At 39.4% G+C, this 16,754-nt stretch overlaps 1 protein-coding gene across 1 annotated transcript in view; it reads left to right on the top strand.

Annotated features, from left to right (window-relative positions):
* Positions 1-16,754, top strand: part of PEPD (peptidase D) — a 134,638-nt gene that overhangs the window by 32,129 nt on the left and 85,755 nt on the right. The window contains exons 8-9 of the mRNA XM_010174910.2: positions 2,321-2,396; positions 3,700-3,746. Of these exons, the coding sequence (XP_010173212.2) occupies positions 2,321-2,396; positions 3,700-3,746 (123 nt within the window). The remainder of the gene's footprint in view (positions 1-2,320; positions 2,397-3,699; positions 3,747-16,754) is intronic.

Raw genomic sequence — 16,754 nt, 5'->3', positions numbered from 1 at the left:
CTTCTAAGTGAGGGTTAAAATATCATGAAAAGTGTGGACTTCTCATCACCTGCAGTGCTGACCGAAGTGCTTGACTAGCAATGCTTTCAACCTGGCATGGGAGTGTTGCTTCTGTAGTGAGAAGGTGCTGAAATACATGCCCTTCTGCTACCCAGATATGGTGGTGGGAACTCCATTGCAGATGGCATTGGAGCCCAGTGACTTTCTCTTTTTGGTACCTGATGGAGGGTAAAGTTGATCATGTTCCCTGCACAATTATACCTCTTCCCTCTCTTCTTTACTAACAATTGGGTGATGGTTTTTGTTGCTCTCAGAATGACTAAACATTTTCTGTAAAATGTTTCAGTGCTTGACCTTATGTAAATGAAGGTGATGCACTGCATTCAACGTCTGTCTGAGACTGAGCATGAATTTGTAATGCAAAAAGATACCCGAGAAGTTATGATCTAAAATAAATACTTTGACTCTGAACCTTTATGACCTAGTCAGGTAACATAGGTTCTAATACTGTTTGTACTTGCTGTTGAGCAGTTACTAGCTTGTATTACTAGCAGATCCCAATAAAGAGATTAGACAACTGAATTATGAAACAACCTATTTTTCAGGCACTTGCAAATCAGGGATATGAACTCTATATTGAAAGCAATATAAAGGCACATCAAACAAGTATTAAATTATCCTGCTAGCACATGCAGTCTTCTGAAGAACAGGATTAAAAAAACCTCCAAACTTCTATAAGCCTTTGCTACCTCATTGTAACATGAATATATTTGAGCTACTGTTCTTTATGGCTTGGCTGAGGGCAGAAGCAGAAGTTTGTTTCCTCAGCCATGGTGAGCAGATTATACTATCCCACTGTAATTTTTTCACTTCAGCGTACATTTTAAAAGCTTGTACTTCTCATTCTCAATGTGCATAATGATTATTTTGTGTCATATTTCAGTTGACTAAGAATGACACTCCATTCCCCTCTACTGTGTTTCTGTTTGTTAAGAGCATTTTGATTGATACCAGCATTTTTACAAAGGTACCTTTAGTCTTGCCAGAAAAGTTGTGTTTGAAGGGGAATGGCTGTGCCACATAGCGATGCAATCACTGTCTGGGAAATGCTCTTGTCACATATCAGAGGCACTCATGGCTGAGAAACCTGTTTCTGGACTCATTAAAACAAACTACAGGAGCAGAAACACAGTAAATAGTTTTCTACGGTAGTGTAAGTAGGAGCATGTTAAAATAAAAAAGGGGTGTCTTGGTGGCAGTTTCAAAATATAACAGTTATGGTACTTTGTAAGTACTGCAAGCTCTGGAGCGAAGCTGGAAAATACAATTTAAATCTTTTCATGCAATTCAATAAATGTAGTTTTGTTCTCTGTAAACAGTAAGTATGTACTTCACGGCTGCCTTTGAGATGGGCATGAGAAATATTAGGAAATCAGTGTGTGTAGCAGTGGAAACAGTAGGTGATTTTTAAGAGAAGGTATGGAACTATCTCTGCTTCCCTGTTCATGTCACACTAAATAGCTGCTTTTATTTGAAATACATCCTAGAAAGCAGTGCAAGTAGATAAGAGTTTAGTGGTAAAATTTTGAGATTAGTTCAGAACAGAGTGTCAAGGCTCATAAATAGACACAAATTCAGTATCTCAGAAGGCATGAAGAACAGGATGGGGATTTGGGGAGGTTTGTTTGGTTTGATTTTTTTTCCTCCAGAAGCATGTGAAAGAGAAGGGACATCGTGGCTGTAATTACTGCTGCTGTGGTTTCTGAATTTCATGTTTTGGGTTTTTTAATACCAAACAGAAATAGCATTTCTTGACACCTCGTCCCCCTCACCTTTTGAGATATTGCAAATAGGTGTCAGTTGGGATTGTGCTGAATAGAAATTCTGGAGCTCTGGGAATTTCATTATGTAAACTAGTTTCAAATTGTATTTAAAAGTAAATCAAGTATGTTTGTAGAAATGTTCCTTTTGAAGTAGTGTTTGAGCCATGACAAATGCAGAAATACATTGCTTTTATTCTTAATGTGTTGTAGAATGAGTTGAAAAAATGTTGGTTGGACCACTTGTTTATTAGTATTAAAATAATGCAGGCTGATGTTTGAAATGCTTGTGACTTCCCTTTGTAAGACTGTTTTGGTAATGGTGAATCAATGCCAACAAAACTTTGCTGTCATGAATACTGTAATAGCTCTTTGCTCTTGAGGTGTACTTGATTTAATTTTACCATAGGTGACGCATATTATTTTCAGGTTTTTTTATTTCATATACTTAAGCCATGAAGTTGCAACCTAACCTGATATCTGTTCTACTTTTCTTTAAGTCGTGTGATTAAGACAGACATGGAGTTGGAAGTTCTGCGCTACACCAATAAAATCTCCAGTGAAGCTCATAAAGAGGTAATGGATCCTTTACTGTTAATAATTTTTGCTCTTAGTGTAGCAGTGGTACTCAGAAAATGTTCCCAGCAACCCTGAATTGCTTAGTAATAAAATAATGGAAAGGCTGGATAGAAATAAGAGGATAATATCCCTCCTGTTACAGCCCAGTAATATACCTTGCATTGTCCTTGAACTTCCTAGTGCATTTGTGATGTGTGAGAAATGAAGTGTGGTTTTGGATAAGAGCTGGAACCTCAGCAGAAGGTGACCTGCTTGTGATCTATCTGTCCTGTATGCTGAAATACCTGTATAGTGATGGAGAAAGAAGAAATCAAGAAGATTATTCTTCTTGCCCGTGTCAGCATGCACAGCTCTGGAAAGTTTAACTAAGAGGTTACTCTCTGCAGATCCTTAGAAACTGAAGGAGTGTTTCCATGCACAGTGGAGGATAGTGCAAGGATTCCTTGGGTTGCTCTGCAGAGATGAGGATGTCCCCCAGTACAGTGCTTCATGATGCTGCTCTGTTGACATAGCAGTGTGGCAAAGACAAATCTAGGCTTTCAGCAAGGCTGCTCGGGTTGAACCTAGCACTGTACCAGTGGAGTTATATTGCTCTACTGGTATTTGGGTGTCAGTCCTGTACTCCAGATGGTGATGCAGAGATGCCATGAGTTCTGAGCGATGACCAGAGGGAGCTTTGGTAAAAGTAGCTGATGAGGTTACTGACTCAACTGTTGTCTTTGTTCCTGCTCCTCAGGTTTCTGAACTGTGAAGTGTGAAAGTATTTCAGAGTGAATATTGTAAAATTGCAAAGTCTAGGGATAGTCATTTTTATCCATTCTCCTTGGTCCTTCATCATCCTTGAATAATCTTATCACATCCGAGAGAATTTCTTATGGGTTGTAAAACAGTGTTAACTCTGGTAGTTTTCTGTTGGTTCAGATTGAAAAAAAATAAAAAGAGAATCTTCCAGTTTTGTTTTGCTGGTGTTTCATAGAAGTAAAACAAAAGGATTTGCTGCCAAGTTCACTAGAGTTTTCAAAATTAAGCACTGATATTTTGATGAGCTACATTTCATTGGAAGACAGTAGTTTGGCAATTAAACTTGCTTTATTGCTGGAGACTGCAGGCATTTATAAAGATTAAAATGAGTTTGATATCCAATGTAGTTTTAAAATGGACCTGCTGATGTAACTTTAAATGAAGTACAGATATTTTTGTAATATAGATTCCTCTGGAGATGCTCAGTCACAAGTCATAAATTTATAAATACGAGATTCCCTCCTGCTATGAATATCCCATGTTAATATGTATCTTACAGGTAATGAAGGCAGTAAAAGCAGGTATGAAGGAGTACGAGATGGAGAGGTAAGAGCCCTTTCAATAATTGTAATAAAAAGAAGGTCTGTCTGTAGCAGGGGTAGAAGCAGTAGTAGCAGAGCAAAGCAGTAGCATTGATTGAGTTGAGACTGAGAGCTCACTGCTGTTTGAAGACTGTTGTAAGCATTATGTTGTTATTTTGAGGTGGTACTTCATCAGTTTCAAACGTGTTTTATGATGGTTGATTATTTTTTGGTGATGTTTTAGTATAGCATAATTCCCTTCCTGGAGTTTTAGTAATTTACAGAAGCTTTACAAAATAGCTGTTATTATTTTTTTGAAGCCATCCAATAAAATAGTGTTTATGGATAAACATTGACCTTATGCTTGTTATGCTTATAAGGCTACATATAGGAATGTTTAAGAACCTTAGAAAAGACTGTGTTCAATTACATTTTTGCCTGCAATTACAAGTTGGCAGTGCCTGTACAAGGAGCTCATCTCACGAATGTAATGGATGTTGCTGCAGCTGTTAAGAAGTCAATAAGAATACAGCGTTTGTCTCTTATGTTGACAAAGACATGCTGTACAGGCACATATAGGAAGGATTGGCTGCTCCTAACCGATGCAGTAGTGATGTAGAAAAACATTACCTACTTCCTCTTTTAAATCAATATTTACATTAGATCATCAGCAGCCTATCTTATAAAGCACAGTTTTGAACACCAGCTCCATTCATCATTAACTCACATACAGTATTTTCAGTTTTCAATGCATTTGAAAGCATAATGAAGAAATAGAAAATAGCAGTCATATCTCAGTTACTGGTGTTTCTTGACAGTAATTTTTCAAAAATTAGTAAACAGGCTAATTCAGCACCCAGTGAGGTAAGAATAAAGTGACCTCAGTATTTGTCAAGGTAGCTCAAGAAACAATCCCCTTAGAACATAAGCAAAATGGAAAAACTAATGTTACTTTTGAGCATTTGAAACTTCTACAGACTCTGTAGACTCACACCAGTAATTTGACTCTGATTCAAGTTGCAGTTACATATACCACCAGGTAACAAGGAAAAAAAGAGTTGTCTACCTTCCTCCATTAACTTTATTTATGAACCTCGTGTTTGTGTCAACCCGCTGCCTGTGCTATACATGCTGATAGTGAAATTTTGGCTCTGGAAGTCAATAGTAATAAAAAATTTCCATAGAGCAGAATTTGTTCTCAAGTGCTTATAAATGCCACAATCCTGGCAGTTTGGTTTAAAAATCCATATGTATACACACTTCTGTAAGTTTATGACGTATATTGCATTTTCACTCCTAGACTTTGATTCTTCTCCGGCTAGCTTCTTCCATACACATCAACCTTTTGAAAAGATTATTTGTGTCTTTCAATTAAAAAAATAAATAAATTAGGCAACTGTCTATTAAACCTATTTAAAATTGCCTTCTGTTCTTCCATATGTCTTGATAGATTACACTTCTTGAAAGAGTTTCAGGTTTTTTCACTAATGAAAGAGGTCTTGGCAGACTACCTCTATAGCGTCTGCCTTGGAGACTATAATTAGAACTTCAGTTTCTGTTGCTGGTGGAATTCATCCCTACTCTGGTTTCTGTTCCCTTATTGCTTAGGGGAAAAGGGTCTTAAAAATGTAAACCTGTAATTTCCACACCCTTCTGGCAAGAAATATGTAGTTGAAATGTTTATGAATGAAGTTAGAAAACAGTCTACGAAATGTCTATCTGTATGCAGATAAACCCAGTCATGTAGTCTAAGAGAGGAACTTGCAAAGACCTCAAAATAGATAACATCTGAAAATAGACAATTTTAATTGAAATAGTAGAGGTTTTTAATTTTTAAATTCTTTTTTCACCAGGCTAGATAGTTTACATTGTGCAGCTTTGGTACCTCTGAAATCTAAGGGTGCAGAGAATGAAAATTCTTAGTCAGTATAGGTTTATCAAAAATGTTCACACTTGTATTTTAGATCAATTAAAAGTTAATAAAGTTTTTAATTTTTGGATATTTCTAGGGCTTCTACTCCTTTTGTGAAAACTTTCTGAATTGTGTGACCCTCTTCCCCAGGTTTAGTTGCGGTTCCCACTGATGGCTGTGAAATTGTGAATTTATTTATTTATTTATTTTTAATTAATCTTCTGAAATGTGGCCAATAAACCTCCCTTCATATTGCTTTACTTCATTCTTTGACATTATGGAGTATAGCATGTATGTTTTTGGGTACAAAGTTAGTCTCACCCTGTCTGCTTGGAAGAATAATGCCAGAGATTCCAAAAGCAATTAAAATTTTCTGTTACTACATGTAAGGCATAAGCGTTGCCTTTTCTTTGTTTGATTAGTTAAGCAGCCTTCCCACAAAAAATGAGTCCTTTTACTTCTACTGTATCATACAGCAAGAACATTTTAAAATGCTCTAGGAAATGTATCTAGGAGTCAACAATATGCAAAACTAGTTGTATTTCTAGGACTGGGATTACTGTCTGAGAAGTAATTTGAAGGAAATTAAATAAATTATGGAGAAATCTTTAGATAAGATAATATCTTTTATTGTGAGGGTTGAAAGTTAGCTTCAGAAATATGCTGGCACTACTCTGTGATTAAGGTCCGCTGGTAAATTATTTTGAACCTGTGCTGTGTTAATGCTGAGATATATAAAACAGGAACACATTTAACTGCAAATCCAATCAGCCTTGACTCCTTTTTTTGGTTTGATGTTATTTAATTTTAATATGTGGTTGGTTGACTTTAAGGAGACAGCCAAGGCAATTATCTACAAACAGTAATTCACGGCATGTGTAATTGCATATAGAGTCATTTTGCTAGGTCAGATTCTGGTTTTTCTCTGAAGTAGTTTGTTTAGTATTTGCGCTTATCTCATGTTTAATTAATCTTCTTTAATTAAAGGCTTTTAATTATGAAACTGTTCTGTAGTGAATATATTGTTAAAATACAGTAAAATGATAAAAGAAATCTCTTCAGTTGGAAAAGTAGGTGAAAAAAAATCTGTGACTTCAGTTTAGTTGTTTTAAGTGTGTATACATAAGCAAAAATATTTTGTCTTGTATACACAGATATATATATACATATATATATATATATACACACACACACACACACATACACTCTGGAAGTACTAATTAGGACCTACAGTCGTATGTTTAGGGTGCTCTAAAGCACCAGGGATACCTTCTCCAGTGTTTATCTATTTGTAAAATGGTGCCTGTTCGTCTACTTGTTATTTACCAAATAAAGTTTTGAATCTTGTGTGCATTTTCTCATCTGTTCCCTTTTTTTGTTGAAGAGAACAATTTTAAGATCAAGATGGCTACTTGGAATTGTTGATTTCATTGGGGAGTTACATGGAAGTGTATGCTGTAGAAGCACAGCTTGCTAATACACAGTATTGAGCACATAGCTATTGTGTGCATTGCCTGTTTGGGTGGGTTTTTGTCCTGTTTTTGTCCTGTTCTCAGTAGCACTGAAGGCCCTGTGGTAGGAGTGTGTGCACAGGCCTGGATTAATTAAATTATAATATAGTCATCATTGCCTTGATGATGCGGGGCAGCACTGAGCCTAAATGCCCATTCCCTTGTCCAGGATCACCTCTGATTATTTGACTGTCTCTGAACCCTCTGCAGTTGCTGAACACAGGAGCACCTTAGTGTTACCATGCAAATAACGATGGTTTTAGTACCTAGGTTCCAAAAACATGAGTCCTGATCCTGTAGAACAGGCTCTTGGATAACAAAGGAGCAACTAGCTGGTGTAAAGGGCAGATAGTGCGATGTGCAGCGCCGGGGTGGGTAACAGCACTTTACGTGTTGTTTCCATCAGTCAAAGCAGCAAACCATATCCGTTCAGAGGACGCGTGAGCTCTTGGGCACGGCTCGGGTGCTGTTGGTTCTATTATCAGCTTGCTGGGGAAGCTACTTCATCTCCACACATCTACTTTCCTCTCTGTAAGGTTTGCCTACGTTTACTTCTTATGACTTTAAATGCTTCAGTGCTAAAGTTGGTGCATGTGATGGAGGGCAATATATGGTCCATATGATCTCGCAGCAGCCCGATCCTACCAGTGGGCTGGGGAGGTTCCTGGGTGTGACATGTGGTTCTCCAGATGCACTTGTATGGGGGGAGGTTGGAGTTTATTCAGAGCATGTGCCAGACAGGTCAAGAGCTTGTTGCCCAACTGTACAGATGCCCCCCTTGTATGTAGTGCATTGGGTCTTTTAGGTCTGTACAATCATACAAATAATTGTGGTGATTTTGTAGTAGTTAATACTAAACTTAAAATCCCCTCTGCTGTAACAGCAACAGTTTAAAGAATAAATGGCAAGAAGGCAGCTACAGAGGTTTTTCTTTCTTGGTTTACAATGCTTACAGACTATTTTTACACCTTACCTCTCTTACCAGCCAAGGCTGATATGCGTTCTTTATCCTTATTCTTTTTAGTGCTGTCCCTGATTCCAAAGCAGAGCTTAGACTCTGAGATGAGTTGCTGTCATATCTGTCAATGTTAAATTTCACTATCTGTGGAAGTCTGAGAGTACTCTTATGGATTATGGTTCTCATCTTTCATTTATCTCTCTTTCTCCTCTGCTCCAGTGGAACAAACTGAAAATAAAACATACATGTTATTTCACTAGAAAAGAGAAAATAGCCAGAATAATTTTATTTTCTTTTGAGTATTTCCTTTTAGTGAAATACTGATTATTTTAGCTAATCAGGATTTGCCACTTACCATCTCCTGATAGATTTTGCTCTTTTGAATGTTCTCGAGAAAGTCACTGACTTCTGCAGCAAATAATCTTTAAAAATATTTCTATTTTTCTGATGATCCATTTTTTGTATTTAGAAGTTCAGCTCAAGCATAGCCTTTGTAAGTCCCTTGCATAAGTGTGTGTGGATAGTAAACAAGAATGCCTGTTTCAGCTGACAAAAATACACGGATGAATTCTTCACAGTGGCTCTTTGATGTGGGAATGGTGTTGAGTTGTGCCATGACCCTCACTGGTATTTGCATATAGGATTTATTTTTATTAAACAAGAGATGAGCACTCCATTAATCTCAAGCAGCATATCAGTCTGCTCAGTTACTGAAATGTGGTTTTCTTTTCCTTTAATTTTTTTTCAAGCAGTTGGTAGCATTGTATAGCCTGAAAATAACCTCACTGCCTCGTTTCCTGAAACTACCTCACAATTAGAGGTGATGGATTTTTAAATGTAGGTTACTGCTATCAAAGGCTGGATTTACAACTTTAAAATACATGGAAAACAACTGAAAGAGAGGAGGGAGGTGACTTTTCCCCACGTCTTTTTTTTTAAATACTCCACTTATTTTTCCTTTGTTTCTGCACGCCTTTGTGGTAGGACTGGTTTACGTGTCCATGCGTCCGCCTGCTGTCTGGGCAGCATTTTGGTACTAAGATAATCCTATACCCAGTATTATTTATTCGTCTTTGTATCTAGTTCTACTAGAAGGGTCGAGGGGAGAAATGGATCAACACCAGTTTCTGTTTTTAGCAAAATGTCTGCACTGTGCAGCAGCCCAGGAGCTTCTGTGCAACAGGGATCGTGCTGGGGCCAGTGGGAAAGCCACTAGCTGAGCCGGTGGTTTTGTACCCGTGGCAGGGGAGCAACTGGTGGGACACAGCAGCTCAGGGTCACCCAGAACTCCTAAAAACAGTGGTACAAAATGACCTACAGTGGTCCAGGGCCAGGTAGGCAGCTTAGTGCAGCTCTGACAACACATCAGGTAGCTGCTAATTGCTTAGGTTGAGCGAGCCGCTGAATCTCAGGCGTCCAGTGCCCAGAGGGAAGTCAGGTATAATATCTTTGCTGGGAAGAGCAACTAAATTCAGAGAGACAATTCCTGCAGCCTTCCCCTCCTGCCTACCTTCCCTCAGGTACAGCTGATCCTTTGATGTTTTAAATTAGTCTGTCTCCACTGATTTCCTAATCCAGTTGAATTAAGGTTGTAAATAGTCTTAAAATAAACCTGAATTTAAAAATTGGTTTAGAAACCCCCTGAGCATTGTTCCTTTTCTGTGCCACACAGAGGCACAAATGCATATCTGCATGCACTTGACTCAGCAGAAGTAGGGGTGAGGGTTTATCCCTGAACATGGAGACCCCCTGTCTCAGCACTTAATCTGCTTTAGGAGAATTGCTTTTCTGGTAAATCCACTTTGAGAGGTTCTGGTTGCCCCAGCCCTGGCAAACAGGTACCCATTTCCTGTCACTCTGTTCTCCCCCTCTCCTGACCTGAGTGGAGAAATGTGGGGGGCAGAAACCTCCTCAGAAGGGAAGCTTGGGTGCACTGGAACCTCTGAGACCCAATTTGGCTGAACTGCTGGTCTGTGTGGTCATGGTGGTTGATGGTGGACTCCATTAACTGCTGGGAGGGAGCAGAGCAGTTCCAGTGTATTCCCAGTAACCTCTCAGCATTTTCCCTTTGCAGGAGATCCTGTGGCAAGCTCGTATGCTCCCTCTTTCAGTAGAGGACAGTTTGGTTCACCTCCTGGATGTCACTTTAATTAGCTCTTTGTGTAGAAGAGTGGTGTTTAATTGCATAGGTCTCTTTTGTGACTTGTGATTGAAGTTCCACATAATTGGGTTTTATCTTCTACAAAAAAATTGTGGAATTGTACTGTGTGAGAGCTTTAAAATAAAACCCTCTATCAGCCCATGGATACCAAAGAACAATTACCGTGCTGGTATTAGAAAATGATTCCCTTCAGAAAGAGAGCTATAGAAGGACGTATGCAATGTGTGTGTGCATACGGAACCGGGCTTGCTTGCATAGCAAGATATAACCCAACTTTAAATGCTGTGTCATTGTATGTCCTTACAGGGTTGTTAATCTAGTCAGTGCTGTGATAATTCGTAATTACCCTTTTATTAAATTACCCTTTTATTATCTTTTTGGAAATCAAAAGGTAGTTGCAATTTTTATTTAAATTTTGAATCTGATTGAAAATTATAAGCAATATTAATTTCTATGAGTGTTTTTTAGAGTGACTGTTACTATTATTTATATTAAGGAAAGAACAAGCTTTCTTCTCAAATTAGCAATGATCTCAGTTTTTACTGAATCTAGTGTGGCATTGAGATAGTGAACTAATTAGCATTGCTAATGACAAGCTAAGATTTGAGATATGGGAAATGGAACTCATTGTAAGAGACAGCAGGCTGAACTGATTATTATTTGCTGTGGATTTTGTTCATGCTTGTTCAGACAAGTCAAAAGTAAAGTTTCTACCATATGTGAAGCTTTATCTGCATTGTGAGCTTTAGTTCAATAATTTTTGCTAATTACTGTCAAAGCAGGGAGATCAGAAATTTGTGTTTGTTGGCCCTCATCTTTTGATAACCAGAATTGCTACATGATCATGCTCAGAGACTGGAAGCCCAACTTGAAAGAAGTGGGTAGAATACCAAGACCGTCCATTAATAACATGATGCTGCACACTGACCTTCTGAAAATCAACACCACTTTACACAGATGAAAAGAAAATGAGCAGATTCTGTTCCTTGCTGCTGGCATGCCCTCTACATAAATTCTTTTCCAAATTGGTTCTTAGAGCATCCTCATCACCGTAGTGTGCAAATGCCACCTTCCAGCTTATTAAGCAGCATTTCTAACTTCTATCCTGATAGTTTTGTTTGTTTGTTTTATTTTTGTTTGGTTTTTCTGTTGTTGCATCATCTCTTTAGGGGAAGAATTGCACAGAACTGTGTATTATTTGGGCAGGTGGTAGTTTTTTTAGTGTACCCATTATCTGCAGTATTGAAAAGCACAAGGTCAGGATTATAATTACAGGATGATATGTGATAGTCTTTTTTAGTGTGGTTCTCCATGCAGATGAGCTTGATCTCATTTGCAGAATGTTGTGTTGCTCTCGAGTGTTGTAATCTTTTCGACCTAGGCCTTGGTCACGGGGTTTTCAGTGTTGTTCGGAGATGGTAGGCTTAGGTCGCTTGGTGCTTGTTAAGGTCCGAGGTTACAAACCCTAATTGAGAAAATGTATCCATGGGAAGTCAATGAAGGCAGCAAAGGACAAAGCTGCAGGTGGTTGCCTGTAGTGAGAGGTGCAACAGTTCTGGAGTTTGCTTAGCACTGAAAGCTTTATGTCGAACTGCGCTGCATTTCTGCTGCCCGAGCAGCACTGAAGACTGCATGTGTAACTAAGGTTGAGTCAGATAGCCGGGCGGGATAGGGTTGAATTGCCAGGCAGAAGTGATGGAAGATGAATCCTAAGTGAAACTTAGGACTGTGAAGGAACCTGAATAATATTAGACAGTAGAGCTGATGTTTCTGCTAAAAGGAATTTGCCCCTGTTGAGAACTCCTCAAAACCCAACATTATTTTTGGGTTACTTGGATTTTGCTTTCAACAGCTCTTCCTGACTAGATCAAATTGAGCCTTGAGGCAGTCTTAGGAAGTGAGGGATGCTAAGAGCTTTGCTGACAACTGGCTCTGTGTCTTCCAATTCATCTACCAAAACCTGTATATTTAAAAGAACCAATGAGATACGTGATATTTGAAGGCTCCACAAGTTACTCCATTAGTGTAAGGTACAGTTGCCATCACTTCTCAATTGTTACAATCCTTTTGTAAAATGTCATGTCTTTCAGGAGTATTAGACTGGATTTCTGCTCTTATTTCAAAGTGAACCTTGGTCAGCACTGAATGGCAGAGGTGGGCAGGCATTCTTATGTCTCTGGTTAGCAGACAATTTGTAAAACTTGTGTGAAGTGGTTTAGGTGCAAGGTGTACCTATAAGTTGTAAATATTAGGATTGTGAGTTTAGGATGTTAGATGTGATTTATTAATAGCCTTTTGCTTATCTACTCTCTAGATTTTCTCTGTAATGGAAGGTTTGACACTGGGTATCATATGTTAGATTGGGTCAACTATTGAGGATTTTTTTTTTTCCTTTATGGTATGTTTGAAGGATGAGAACGTGTCTGTGACTACTATATTGTTTGGGTTGGAAAGGGCTACAGTATTTGTGAGTTGTCTTCCCAATTCTGCAAGAATTGGGGAGATTTCAGAGGTGTTTGTGTCAAGGAAGAAGTCCTCTGGTTTTCATTAGAGATTCTGTTTTTGTGAGAAGGAAGGTGGTCTCTTATGACAAGAAACCATTTAACTGAGGAGGGTCCAACACTGTTGCTGTTGCAGATCAAAGAGGCTTGTGTCCATAAAACTTTCCTAAGGGGTCTAGAGTTTGTTTGGGTCAGATGAGCCGCTTGGTTATTTGTGGCCAGTGAGGCAAGGAGGTCTCTGTTACTTGACAGAGTAGGAACTCTGTTAGGAGAATGGGTGTTTTAAATTCTTTCTGGTAGTTTTCTGTGTTACTTTGTGCTTCATTTTCATACTGGTTCTACCGCTTGGGATCATTGTAGTGATTTAACCACCCACGACAGGCCCTTGGAGCTAGATTTGGCACCTTTAGGAAGATTGCTAAACCACTGCTCGCCGCATCCCTAGTGCGATTTGGAATAAGCATTGAGAATAAACCGTTCTTGTATTTTAGCCCACCAGTCTGCATTCAGCTCTGATTTCCACTGTTGGTGTTTGGTCCTTCTGCCCTTCTCTTCAGCCAGCTCAGGTGCTGGAGAACAGCCTGAGCTCTGGGGAAAAAGGAGCAGCACTTGCAGAAATGGTGTGTGGCTCGAGGCCAGTGAATGGAGCAGCAGGACCCTGTGAACAGGGTGCAGCTTGTTTGCAAATGAGCTTGGGGTTGTGCACATTTTGTGACCTGCCTACAAAGCACCTGTGTAGTCCTTTTTTTGGCTCCTATATTAAGAAAGGAGTGTTGAAATGTTCCCAGGATTTGGAGAAGGTGTTGTGGGTAGGCTTAGTTGCAAAATGTGCCTGCATCTTCCTGAACCAGATGGAGTCCTGTTTCCTCAGCTTCCCTTCACAGAAAAATTCTGACTTCTGCAGCTAACTAAATCTGGTTCAGACATTGTCATCATAAATTGAGTGTTACAATCTTTTATTGTCCTTAAGGTAGTAGGTTTACATATCCCATATGACAAATTACTGCATTGTTCTCTAAGAATTCCAAAGTATTCTCAAGTATTCCAAAAAGTATTGAGGGCAAATTAAGCTCTATTTTGGGACCCCAACCTCTGTCTCATCTAAGCCTTTACTGTGCTTCTGCTTACTTGGTGGTGATGAACAGAAGTTCAAACTTCAAATATTCAGTTTGAAACTGAAAGGAAGATTATGAAGCGTTGGTGATTATGTTGGCATTCTGTGTCACTGAATAACATTTGTGTGTTATGTGCTATGTGGGTGGCTGCGTATTTGCTAAGAAGCATAACTGAAGATGAAAGTTTAATTATTTCTTCAAGGCACATCCTCTCTCCCATGGACTTAAACTTGCATAAGAAAAATGAAAATTCATAAGGAGTGTAAAAATTGGCTAAAATTAAAAACCATTTATTTTTACCCTATTTATTCTTCTGAATAATAAAATTTCCCCATGGGTTTTTGGAACATATGTGGAATAATTACACTGTAGAAGTGGTGCTTTAGTTCACATTCTAGAGCTAGGGCAAACACTGTGATTATGCTGCAAGCTTAAGTCTAGGTTTTATAGAAAATCTCATTCAAGGCTCTATTGCTGTCAAGTGCAAAAAACTGTGACCCATGGATTGGTCCCTGTGGGAGCAATTATTCTTTGCAGAGATTTTTTTTCCAGCACTGAATATTATAAATGTCAGAAAAAAGTTTAACCCTCAGTACCTCTAAAAGAATGTTTCCATACCTGCTGGCAAGAATATAAATTTTTAGCTTGTATTTGTGAGCATTTTATGTTTAAGCCAGGATTTTTTTTTTTAAATTTGTCTTTATAAACAACTCAAAGGTAACAATGCTGTCTTTTAGTTACAGTCTACATGCCTTGGTGAAGACAGAACAGGGGCTGAAGCTGCCTGATGCTGCTTAATGCAGTGCTGTGCCCAAGCCTCTCGTGGTGGGATTCTTGCACATTGGGTGTAGTGTGAATTGGTGATTAAAACCTCTTGTCCACTGGTGTCAGAGGGGGGAGAATGTGGAGTGAGCGTGGGGTTGCTTAGGAACATGGGTTAGCATCTGATACTCGGTGTGTATGAGTGAAATGTTTTGGTGAGCAAGAGCAGTATGTTCATCTTCCAGCCATCGGTCTGCGGAAAGCGGTGGGTAGCAGGAGCTGACACTTACCTTCAGGGGAATCTTCTTATTTTTGAAGAGATGCAAAGTGGACATTTTCACTTCTTTAATTCTGGTGTTTGTTTAAGTCTTATCAATCAATGTGCATGTGCATTGTTCCTAGCAGAAGTGAAAATAATATTTTTCTGTTGCTTAAAATAGCAGATTGAAACCCAACAGATATCCTGCCCCCATCCCTTTCTGTTTTCTTATATATCTTCTTGGTGCTAAGGGCAGTTTGGTCATTAGCTGTGATAAAACTGTGATGATATGGGTAGAACTTGCATTGTGTGTTAAAAGGTTTTTGCAAAGTCAAAGTAGTTGTGAGATGCTGAGAGGGATGTTACGCTACTTATCTCTGAAATTCAAGTCTGAGATGGGCAGAAACACCTTTCACGCACCATAATACTGCAGTGAGGCATAAAGACAAATCGGTCCCAAATATACCAACCCTAGGACAGGAAGGGTCACCTTCGTTTGTACTGGTTTTTATCCTCAGTTAGTGATTTGTATTTATCACATTGTTTGGTACTTTTCTAAATTTAAAATATTGATTATACTCAAAATAGTCTCAGGCATCATTAAGTGAAGAGCTTCTGTTTTTGAGAAATGAAGAGAGGACTTTGCAAGTAAAAATGGATAAGTTTTTTCTGTCAGGCTCATGCTAAAGGATGCAGATTCATTTGTATGGGCAGACACAAGTGGTGTCTTTTAGCTATTGTGTAGAACTTACAGTGAAATTTCACAATTTTTTTTGAGGAAAGTTACATTAGGTTTTGGTTCACTTCTGCTTGGTGTGCATAGTTGTGTGAAGAAGTAATTTTAAAAGATTTTGTGAGGCTTTTCAGCAGTTCAAAGCTTCATTCCAAAATATTGTGACAAACATTGAAAACTTTATTCCAAAACATTATGGGGAAGTGCACTGCCCTGAGATTATGTACGATGCTATGGAGCTCAGGTGAGATTGCCAGATCTTACGTGGAGCTCTGTAACCTCCTGCACCTTACCCCACTTGCTGTCTTGCAGGCACTCTGACTGTACTTGCATCTGCGGGCATGATCCCTGTGTTTTATTTTTAGCTAAATTACTTTGCTGTTTGCCAGGTGTATTCATTCCTTCAAGGTTCAGTCTGTACAGTTTTGTCTTGCTCCACTTTCCCCTCCTGCTTGGTGAGGTAGTGCAGAGAGGAAGGGTATGGTTATGCTCTTTGCCACTGCTTTGATTCTTTGAAGACAACTTGGAAAAATCAATGGGTGTAAGCATGTGTAGGTAGAGACTGTTAAAGTATTTCCCATTATAATGTGTGAGACAAAGGTTGTGTGTTACAGGTTTGTACTGTGCCAGGTCGCTTGGCCGTGGTCGGTGGGGCTGAGTGGGGAGCACAGAGTGCTAGTGGTCCCAGTTCAAGCGTGGGGTCCTGCTCCTCATGCCAGCCAGTGCTCTGCACCAGCTTCATCTTGACAGTGTGCTGGTGGCCTCACATTGATCCTCAACACACGAATGGGGTGTGGGGCTCCAGGCTTCCAACTTACAGCTACACATCATGGCAAATCACAGCTGTCACCGTTGTCACTCCAAATAAATGCCAGATCATTACCAGGTGCCATTCATCTTCCTTCACTGCTTCCATACCTACTAGTTAGCCCTCTGCTGGGATCCAATGCTCCTTTCAGAACAAGTCCCCAGGCCCCAGAGACATCCTCAAACTCCTACAGGTACCTTCTCTTGCATCCAACCAGGGCTGCTGCTGCCCAGCCCTAGCCACAGCTGCTGAGGCTTGTGCAGCAGTGGGCTGGGCTGCTGGCGGGGACCTGCCTTTCGTAGCTGTGTGTGCT

The sequence above is a fragment of the Antrostomus carolinensis genome, unplaced genomic scaffold, assembly GCF_000700745.2.
Source record: "Antrostomus carolinensis isolate BGI_N321 unplaced genomic scaffold, ASM70074v2 scaffold14739, whole genome shotgun sequence".
Classification (NCBI taxonomy): domain Eukaryota; kingdom Metazoa; phylum Chordata; class Aves; order Caprimulgiformes; family Caprimulgidae; genus Antrostomus; species Antrostomus carolinensis.
This window is presented reverse-complemented; position numbering and strand designations above follow the sequence as displayed.